This window comes from Microtus ochrogaster, linkage group LG1, assembly GCF_000317375.1.
Source record: "Microtus ochrogaster isolate Prairie Vole_2 linkage group LG1, MicOch1.0, whole genome shotgun sequence".
In the NCBI taxonomy this organism is placed as follows: Eukaryota; Metazoa; Chordata; class Mammalia; order Rodentia; family Cricetidae; genus Microtus; species Microtus ochrogaster.
In genome coordinates this window covers 47077400-47088557 of record NC_022027.1, presented here as the reverse complement: position 1 = coordinate 47088557, position 11158 = coordinate 47077400, and the positions used below count along the sequence as shown (strand labels likewise).

Genomic DNA, 11158 nt, shown 5'->3' with positions numbered 1-11158 from the left:
CAAGGTTTCTCTGTACAACAGCCCTAGCTGTCCTGAAACTAGCTCTGTCGACCAGGCTGATTTTGAACCCACAGAGATCTGTCTGCCTCTGCCTCCTGAGTGCTGGGATTAAAGGTGTGTGCCACCACCGTCCAGATGAAACTGGTCTACTTTTGGCTGAACCTCCCTAAGATTCTGTGCCACCAAAGAGCAGCTAATGTAAACATGGGGGAAATATGTTTAGAACAAATGTTTTTAAAATGCATTTTTGTGTACCTTTAATGCATATAAAAGTACTATAACCATCACTTCATTTCCCATTAATATGAGACTCTAATTTTCTTTCAGGACTTAGAATAACATTATTAAATGTCTATCTGAAGCTAAATGTGGTGTGGCACATCTGTAACCCTCACATGTGGGAGGAGGGGGCAGGAGGGTCAGGAGATCAAGGCCATACTCAGTTATATAGCAAGTTGATCCCAGACTGCGTGTGAAGATTAGTCTCCATTACCAGCTTGACTGAATCACCATGGAAACAGGGTGGGAGGGAGGAAGGAAGGAAGATGCACCCTGAATGAATGTGGGGGCACTGTCCCATGGGTTTGGGGTAACAGGAGGAGAAAGCAAGGAAAGCAATGACATCATCCATCTCTCTCTGCTCCCTCACTGCGGATGAAATGGGAGCAGTTATCTCAAGCTCCTGCACCGTACCTTCCTATCCATGGTGGGCTGTGCCCACAAACTGTGAGCCCAAATACTCTGCCTTTCTCAAGTCACTGTGGCATTTTATGGCAACAATAAGAAAAGTAACTAATACATTGGACTAAATAAGACCCTAATTCAAAAATAGAAAAATAAGAAAGAAAAGCAAGAAAAAAAAAAACGGTTACATTTGAATCCCCATTCATCAAATGCTTGTGGAAATACAGTGAAGTCAGTTCCTGGACAAAAGACAAGTATTGACTGGAAAAAAAGTGCTTCTAGTCTCAACCAAATGGACAGGCACCAACACCCTTTTGCCTGGTATGAAGCCCTTAGCAGCCACCCCAGAATTTCCCAGGACCCCAAAGAGGCATCACTCACCAGCACAGTACCCAACCAAGTTCAGGAACTGCTCTTCCTTGCAGCTGGTCTTACAGCGCCCATTGGTGAGAGTGAGGTGGGGGTGACAGGAGACACAGTCCGATTCCAGGGGCCCATGGCACTGCCTACAGGATGGGTGGCACTCTGGAAAGAGGGATAAAAGCTGGAACTAGAATCAGCAGTTCATCATGCAAATGCATGAGTTACTTCATGCACCCCACAAATCTCTAGCTCTGGTCATCTGCTGAAGACTCCCAAGCATGCCTGGCATATGCCTAGACTTGACCCAACAACTGCCATTTCTGGAAAATTGAAATATTGAAAGAGAATATTGCCCACAAACATAACAAGGATCTAAAGCTATAAAAATTTGAATCATCAGTCACCCGATCCAAAGGGGCATCCCCATATATGTGACTAGGAAATTCAAACCCAGGCTTCTACTTCAAAATACCGGGGCAGGGGGAGGGAGGGCGAGAGCAGACAGAGAGACAGACAGACCCGCACACAGACACATACACAGAGATGGGCACACACATGGGGGTGGAGTGAAGGCTCAGTGGTTAAGAGCACCAGGTTCCTTTTCAGAGGTCCTGACTTTGATTCCCAGCCCCCACATGACAGTTTACTGCTGTCTGCAATTCCAGTTCCAGGGGATCTGATGCCCTCTCCTGGGCACTAGGTGAACACTTGGTACACAGATACACACGCAGGCAAAATACTCATACACAAAGACTGATAAAGACTGAGAAATAGAGACACAGCAGAGAAAGAAACAGAGGAAGATAGACACAAAGACCAAGGCAGACAGATGTACACAGACAGACACACAAATGCACAAACAGACACAAGCACACATAAACACAGAAGAGAAAAGAGAAGAGGGAGTTTTGCTTTTCAGAAATTCCTGGCAGACAAGCAGAGGACCAGACACGCACATGGCACTGAGCCTTCCCACCAGAGTGAGTTACTAGCCGGGCTCTTATCTTCAGGCCTCATCTTGGATCCTTTTTATCAGTTTAATCAATAATACTTAGCTAAATACAAGGAACAGAAAAACGTTCTTCCTTCTGGAGGTTATCATGAGCTGCATCTGAAGTTCAAAGCCTTAGACAAAATTATGGCAAAGTTATATCTTCCTCAGAAAACCACCAAATTAACAAGAGGCACAGCAGTGTAAGACTTCAGGCGAGCCTCCGGAAGGAGTAGGCAATAAAGACACAGACAGGGAGAAGCCAGGCAGGTCATGGCTGCAACCGGTCCAGACTGCCAAGGTGGGTGGCAGGAGATGTATGTGTTCATAGCCAGAAAGAAGAGATCTAAGACTGTCTGCTGCCAAGGGCTGGGGGCGGAGGGTAGGAGCTTGTAGAGCTTGCAGACACCAATACGCTCCCTCCTGGAACAGGGCTGGTGAAGAGCAAAGACATGGGCTCCAACTCAAATCAAACGCCTCTCCCTTTGGGCAAGAGGCCAGGAGGAGGTAAGATACTTTTTAAAAAGGGAGTGGGGACAAGAAAACAAAGTGCTGGTTAGAAGGGATAGATCAGTCTGCATTCCTGAGACTCTGAGAAGCGTCCAGAAGATGCTGGCATTCCGAGGATAATTCTACCACCCAGGTCTTCCGCCTTCCTAGAATGTCTGCAGTGACCTGTGTGCCCTGCTTCTGGGGAGACCATCCATCTACTGACAGGGAAGAAGTGGAGCAATGGAGGAGGCTCTCCTTCAAACAGTTTACACACAGGAACCACGGGGGCCTGGATAAAAGCTTCTCCACCTAGAAGATCTCTTCAAAGGCACAGCTAAGGACAGAGCAGGCAGTTATCCTGCAGAGCAGTGGGTGCCCAGGGCCCAGGGATTAAAAAGGTATTTGAGGGAAAGAAGAAAATGGCAGAATAAAAATCACACTAATATCAATATCCAGTCACCTATATTTAAATCGACTATATTTGCGCTTCGGAGTTAAGGCCAGAAGAATCTAATATGTGCTCATTATTTATTTATTTGTTTGTTTGAATATTTAATGGGGGTGGAGCGATGGCTCAGTGCTTAAGAGCACCAGGTTCCTTTTCAGAGGTCCTGAGTTTGATTCCCAGCACCCACATGACAGTTTACTGCTGTCTGTAATTCCAGTTCCAGGGGATCTGATGCCCTCTCCTGAGCACTAGGTGAACACTTGGTACACAGATACACACGCAGGCAAAATACTCATACACATAAGACAAACTAAGTTAAAATATTTCATAAGTTTACTATACATTTTATGACTCCAGAAATATACAGGCAGATTTCATTACAGCAAGGTTTTTTTGTTTTTGTTTTTTTCCTATCAACTAGCCTCAAATGTCTATTTTTGGAAGCAAAATAGCCTCCTGGGAGAATGTGTTTATCTTTTCCACCCTGCAGGTATAAGAATAAACAGCACCACCCTAGGGTGCTTAAGTTTTACTATTTTGCCAATTCCAATAAAATGTTTTACTAATCTGAACCTGTAATTTCAGAAATCTCTGTTATGGACTGTAGAGGTACTCTTAAGTTGGGAAGACACGTCAAAGAAGGAAATAAAAACCTTATTTCCTTTTGCTCTTTTTCTGCTGCCTCAGAGGGAAACATGTCTGGAGGCTGTCCTTAACTCTACTTCCTTCCTGGCCCTCTCTAACACACCTCCAAAGCTCCCCAAGTCACCACCACTGGGCCATTCTCCTTCTCCCACCTCACCCCTCAAACTAAGCTGCCCTGCTTTAAACAACAGAGAAGGGGCAATGAGACCCCCAAAGTTAGGTCCCAGGCAGCCAGTAGCTTCTGTTTAGATTTATTGAAATATTCTCTTCAAGGAAAGACAGCTGACTAGGAGGTAGGCTAGCCAACTGAGACAGCCCTATTGTGAGGAAGTTCAAGGAGGCACAAGAACTGGCCTCATAAAATGGGGGCGGGAAGGATTCTTGACCCATCTAACTCACTGATATATCTAGATTTGCCTAAAGGATCCTGAGGGAGAAAATCCAATCTGAGCCTATGAATCCCAGGGACTGCAAAAGATAATAATTTGTTGTTTACAAGCCGCTAACTTTGGGTTGTTTTAAGCCATTAGTTTTGGGTGGCAAGAGGTAAGAAGGGCAGAACCCCACCGAGAGAAAGCAAAGGGGCTCCTGAGTGAGTCTGTTTCAATCCCGCATCTCAAATCCTTTTCGCCCTTCTGATGAAAAGTCACGGGGATTTAAAAACAGCAGAGTATGCAGAACAGAACAGCAAAGAATTGTGTAAATGCACACAGCGCTCATTATAATTTTTCATAATGTGGGGGTTTCTTTATGATTTAATATTTGGAGACAATATGAAAAGGTACAACTCTAATTTGTCCTCACTTACTGGACACCAGAGAGAAAAGATAGCCCGTGGAGCCTATCACCAGGTTAGGTTCCTGTTTTGGAGTTGTGGGATTTCTACCCTCAAAGCTCCACCTTCTTTTGCATTCTGAACTTTCAAATCTGGTACACTCAGCACAGGCTCTTGAGATAACTACAAAAAGTAGCCTTAAACTTTAAATAGAGCCATAGAAATGAAGAGTTATGTTGAGTTAAATTCTCACTCTTATACAACATAAATGTTTTATTTACTTTATGAGAGAAGTTCTCTTGATGTGATTGATAGTCTCTCAGAGAAGAGAAACCTGGCACAGAGTGAGTTTGTTTAAGTATTATAGCCTATAAGGCAAAGCTGGTTATAATTTTCTTACTAATTGTGGTTCCTCATGGGAAGGTTAATTCCCCTGTTCTCGTCACATGATACCTTTCTACCGTTGAGTGTGAAAATAGGATTTCTGAGCCCAGCCACATCACTGCTAGGATAAAATCTTTAATCAAATGTCTTGCTGGGCGGTGGTGGCGCATGCCTTTAATCCCAGCACTTGGGAGGCAGAGGCAGGCGGATCTCTGTGAGTTCGAGACCAGCCTGGTCTACAAGGCTAGTTCCAGGACAGGCTCCAAAACCACAGAGAAACCCTGTCTCGAAACCCCCCCCCCCAAAAAAAAACAAAAAAAAAAAAAACAAATGTCTTGTTGCACCAGGAAGAGCAAATGTGAGAAGAGGAAACCTGCCCCGCCCCAGCAGGGCACTCACTCACCTGTACAGATCCCTTCCAGGTTAAAGTGGGTCTCTGGACACTGGGAAAGGCACTGCCCAGCTAGCAGCACACGGGCAGACCCACAGACCGTGCAGCTGTGAGGGGTCTTCCCTGCACACATGAGGCAGGATGGGTGGCAAGCTGAGAAGAGCAGAAGAGGTGATCAGGACAATTCCACAGGAGGACAGCATTGCCCCGCTGGAGTTCACTCTGCCCATCCACTTGGCTTCCCCAATACCAGGACACACTGATAACACCTTTTCTCTAAAGGTATTATCCTACAAAGTCAAGCACAAATACTGCCAGAGAGACAACCGTTACAGTCATATAGCTTCTCCTCATGCTGGAGGATGTCAAATAGAGAACCAGAAACTATGAACAGTTCTCCTGTCCCCGGGAGAGCTGTCACTCTGGAAACCAGCCTGCTATGCAGCTATGCAAAGAGAAAGGGTCTCTCTCTCTCTCTCTCTCTCTCTCTCTCTCTCTCTCTCTCTCTCTCTCTCTCTGTGTGTGTGTGTGTGTGTGTGTGGAGGGGGGTGCTTTGCTCATTTGATGCCCGTTCTAAGATGGAGCCTGAGTGTACACAGGATGGAAAGAGTTCATCAACATTGGAGCGATACAAAATCTGTCACAACAAAAGTAAAAAACAGGATATGCCTGTGTGAGATGAAGGCCAAGTCTACCAAAGGGAGTAAGAACATTGCCCTGCCTCTCTGTGACCTCGGCTAAAGCAGAAAGGCTCTTGCTTCTCCATCTAGAAAGTAGTGATTCAACGTTGCAATGGGACAGATGAACGTACAATCTCTAGACACATGGTGTGGTCCTTATGAACCTCAGCTGTAACTACTAACCCTAAGCACAACGTTACAAGTTCCCGAGGTGTGATGGAAGCAAAAGAAACAGAGAGAAAGAATGCCTCAGCTGTCACTCTGCAGCCCTTTGAGGGTCACCGAAAGCCTCCTCCCCGAGGAAGAGCTTTCACAATAGAAGATGCTATGCAGCTCTGAAGGGAAGGGAGCATCAGCAGTCCTGCTCAGCGGTGATGACTGAGTGACAACAAAGGCCATGATGACAAGATGTCCCTGAGGGTGTGAAAATGGCACTCTCACCTTTATGGTAGCCAACGGCTGACCAGTCGGACTTCACTCACGGAGCGGGAGGGGAACCCTGCCTTACATTGGAAACCTCCCAGGGCTGGTGAGGTTGAGAATGTTCGAGGAGGACCTACTGCTGCCATGTTACTACTACACAACACAAGACTCAAATGCCCTCCAAAGCTTTATCCTAGTGACCCCCCAGAGAAGCGTAGCTCTCAACCCTCATCAAAGAAGCTTCTCTTTGCAACAGATGGCAGCCAATTCAGAAAACCACACTGGTCAAAAATGCAGGGGAAAACTGCTCACGGGGTACTCAGTCCCAGTGACTTACATCTACAACACAGCTCTGGCAACAGAGGCTCAGGGAACTTTTCAGAAAAGGGACAGGAAGTGTTGAAGAGCCAGAGGACCAGGAAATCTGCTGAGAGACTGTGACCCCTAGAAACGACAGGGAAGCTTCACAGGTGAGACCCCAATAACACGATTCCCTAAACAAGACCTTAGCTAGGACTGCGCCAACAGACACGTGAACACAGAGGGGGAGGTTTCACAGGGCCACACCCACAGACAGAGAACCTCTAATTTGTTTTTTGAAAACTGGCTTGGAAAAAAGAGAGAGGAGAAAAAAACATCACTGTGAAAATTGCCTGTATAGAGACAGTAGTCCCTGGTTCTGAGAGATGTCTCAGTCAAATGTTAGAGCAGCAGAGAAACCATGTGGAAGGCTGCAGCATGTGAGACCTTTGCACTGAACCTTTCCTTCATTCCTCTCTCATCACTAAGCCTCAACAATGCACCCAGCAAACCACACTGGAATTTATTTGCAAAAGCGAACCAGCTCATACTCATTTCTACTTACGGTTTAGACTCTGCTTAATCTTTGAACCTAGTTGTAAATTATCCCCTTTGAGAGAAGTAACTTCAAAAGCTACATAATCATATATAGAGCTAGTTATAAAACTTGGATGCCTCTTCTTCCCTCCCTGACTCCGTCCCTCTTCCTCCCTCTCTCCACCCATGCCAAAATCTAAACATGTGCTATCTCTTCCTAAATGAGCCCAGTGCTTCATACTGACTCATCCTGCAATTAGCTTCTGCACTGTTAAGCCGTGATCCCAGCCACGCCTGGGTAAAAGCCTGCAGGAGAGCTCCTTAGACGACACAGTGTCTTCACTGCTGCTGAGTGTTAATTATGTGTTTTTATTTTCTCTACCTCTGATTCTTTGACAGCTAGGAAAATGCTTATCCTGCAGAAACTACCCCCCTGGGGGGCTATATTTCTGAAGACTGTGAGCCATTAGCTTGGGAGTATACCAACTAACCAAAGCTCAGGCCTCCAACACCTGCTCTACAGCTCTTCCTTTGATTCACGCTTGTGCTGAAGAGGGCCCGGATCAGGATCCTGCCCATTCAGATGACCACAGTCTCTGTCAAATGGACAAGACCCTCCAGACGACAGAAATGCTCATCTCCGTCTCTCTTGCCTCCTCTGTCAAACACCCAGAAGATTCACAGGTCCTGCAAACTAGGCAGAACCATGGTAATTCTACACCATCAAGATGTCTGATTCTATCAACCCCTAAAATAATGTCACACATAATCTTTGAAGAACAAGATGCTGCTATTCAGTGAGCGTAGCCAGGTCCTGCAGGATACTGTTAATGTATTAGACTACTCTCTCATTGGCGGATGTGTGGTTGTCGATCTCCACTCTAGCATCGTTTTACCTACCACCCAGCACCTAAGGTTAGATAAACAGCTGCTCCAGAGGACCCAGGCTCCTGCACCGAGCAATGGCCAGTGTCCAATCTCACCGGGCCATGTCCTGGTTTGATAAATATGATCTTCCCACTGCTTTGTCAATGGTTCTAGTATAGTAGCATAGACAGCAGGAATTTATTCCAAAGTATTTTCAGAATCCTCAGAAAGGGGGCGGGGCTAGTAAACTAAAGTTTAAGCAAACAAAAGGAGGAATCTTGGGATTGGTATGAGGGCTCAACAGGTAAAAGCAACTTGCTGTGCAAACATGAGAACCTGAGTTCAAATCCCCAGCAAACTGTTAAAGGATGGCCATGATTACTACACACCTATAACCCAGGTGCTGTAGGGACCAGAAACAGAAGGAACACTGGGCTGGGCAGTCACCGGGCCTAGCTTCAGGCTCAATAAGAGATCCTGTCTCAAAGAAAGAAGGCAAAGAGTGTCCATGATGGCCAATGTCCTCCTCTGATCTCTGGGATATTCACACATACATGTACACCCCCAACATGAGTACGTGGTGTGTGCATATCTGCACGTGTGTGTGTGTGCGCACACACACACACACATACTCACACACATCTCTAAGCACAAAATGAAACAGAGAATATTGGAACATCAGGTGGTAACGCTTTTAAACACCCAGTTAAATCATATTGTCAACACAAAGGATTTTCTTTCCCCAGGATGACTTGGGGAAGCAATCTGAAACAGCAGGGTTTCCCACAGGCCTAAATAAATATGCCTGTGATAGCACTGATATGCTTACATTACATTTTTTTAAGACCATTAGAATCCCCAGGTCTTCCTCTTACATAGCCTTAATAAATAGGAATCAGAATGTATAACTGTGGAATTGAAAACCGAGGCAAAGTAAGTTAAAGCATTATGAGCATAAACCTGAGTTATTTGATTCTATTTGGTCACAAAGTCAATGTGGCAGTCTGGCTTACTGTGAGTGGAGGTTATTATTTCATACAAAACAGCAAAGAAATGAAGATGAGAAAGGTGGAAGGCCGGCAGGCTGAGATGTTCGAAAGAAGGACCCTTTGTTACCCAGTAGGTTTCCTAAAGTCAGCTCCTACCACGAACAGTCCACCAGGCCACAGGAAGGAGGCAAGCATTGCCTGTAGATGCCCTGAGTCTTCATCTCTAAAATTCTTTATATTACTAAAAGCATTCAGATCTCTAAAAACAATCTCAGGAAACTTCAACTCTGTGCTGGTTTGGGAAATGTCTACCTTACTCCAGTGACTTTTATTAGGACTGATCATTCTGCGAAAGCTATTTCCTTGCAGGAATTCTATTCAAAGTCTCCATTTCTTCAAGGAAGACTTACTCCATCGACGGGCCAATCTGGAGGCATTTGAGCATTCTATGAATAATTCCTTCGCTAATACCACATTTTTAGAGACCCGCTTTCCAGTTGCTGACTAAGTATATTTCTGAGAAAGTATAAATGAACAGCATAAACCCTGGAAGACCCAGTGCTAAAGAAGTCCTTAGCTGGCTGTAAAATCCAGTCAGCTCCATGGTGGCAGTTACACCGGAGCCATGGAGAACACAGCAGTTCCTGCTGATCCTGCTTCTGCTTTGGTTTCATATTGATATGACTTTGCTTTTTCTTTAGTTTTTAATAAGTAATTAATTTTGCTTTTTAAAAGTGAAAACAGACTCTTCTCCCACACAGTACATCAAGACCACAGTTCCACTCCCCCAGCCCCGCCCCCCCACACTCTTTCCTCTCCCTAGGTTCACTCCCCGCTACGTCTCCCATCAGAAAAGAGCAGGCCGCAACCAAACAAGACAAGACAAGTTCTAAAGATAGGGCAAAAGCTCTCACAGAGATGTGGGATATGGCAGCCCAACAGAAAAGAAAAAAGTCCCAAGAGTAGGCAAAAGAGTCAGAGACACACCTGCCCCCACAGATAGGAATCTCACTAAAACACCAAGCTAACACACATTACATATATGCAGAGGACATGGTGCGGACCCGTGCAGGCCCTGTGGTTACTGCCTCAGTCTCTGTGAGCCCATATGAGCCCTACTTAGTTGATTCAGTGGGCCATGTTCTCCATCCTCTCTGACTCCTATGGTTTTCCTCCCTCTCTTCTGCAAAGTTTCCCAGTCTCCAAGGCAAGGGACCCAATAGAGATATATAATTTAGACACACTCTCTCTGGATATGGATATAACTACTTTTTAATGATGCAGAAAAGTAGTCCTGTATCCTGGCTTTCATATAATGTAAGAATTCCTGGGTGTCCGTGTCAAAAGCAAATATTGAGTAAACATTTGTCAAAAATATGATGTAGATGTCAAAATCCCCTAGGATTTACCATAGGAACACCAAAGTTGAATGAAAATGTGAGTTTAGTTTGAATCAATTTTATTCTTCTTCTTCTCAACCCCAGCCACATTTAATAGGATTTATCACCCTCCATTTGTTCCCACCCCTGCCCCAACTACAGAGGACCCCCTTCAAGGGTGAAGGTCAATCAATCTCTTTCATCCCCGATTTCTGTTTATCTGTCATGGACCCTGTCCTTAGCATGTTCTACATCCCATTAGCAACACTCCACGGACTAAGTGGGTGGGTTGGAGGTGTGTAGAGAGCAGACAGGTGGATGGAGATGCTGACATCACCTTCAGTTTGTCATCCTCCCTGATCATTTCTTTGGCCTTTTTCTTGATTTTCTGCATAAACATTAGAGCTGCCCCCGCGTTCCACCCTCTGCCCTCACTCCTCGCTCCTCTCGTTCTGCTAGACCTGCACACAGCTTTCCTGACCTCTGGGCTGCTGAGTCTAGAATTTATGAGGACAGAGCTGGCCTTCGTGGACTCCAATAAATCCACTGCCTCAGGGGGATCCTCACATGGCCTTTCCTGGGGATCTCACATCTTTCCTCTCCAAACACTCCTTGCCCACTGCTTTCTTTAAAAATGACTTTTCTTAGCCTTAATGCACTTCCTTTTCTCTTTTGAGAAAATTTAGCGTGTATTCAAAATAATGGGTTTTACTACAGCATTTTATACATATCTATCACTCTATTTTACTCATTCAATTTCACCTTCCACTAGCCTCCCCATCATCCCTCCCTTCTTACAGGATTCCCTCC

The 11158-nt window shown here is 45.3% G+C and overlaps 1 protein-coding gene across 1 annotated transcript in view; it reads right to left on the bottom strand.

The window, feature by feature from the left end:
• Fras1 (Fraser extracellular matrix complex subunit 1) overlaps positions 1 to 11158 on the bottom strand; it is a 407009-nt gene that overhangs the window by 167781 nt on the left and 228070 nt on the right. Inside the window, exons 19-20 of the mRNA XM_026785092.1 lie at positions 5186 to 5326; positions 1066 to 1209 (exon numbers count right to left, since the gene is read on the bottom strand). Coding sequence (XP_026640893.1) covers positions 1066 to 1209; positions 5186 to 5326 — 285 coding nt within the window. The remainder of the gene's footprint in view (positions 1 to 1065; positions 1210 to 5185; positions 5327 to 11158) is intronic.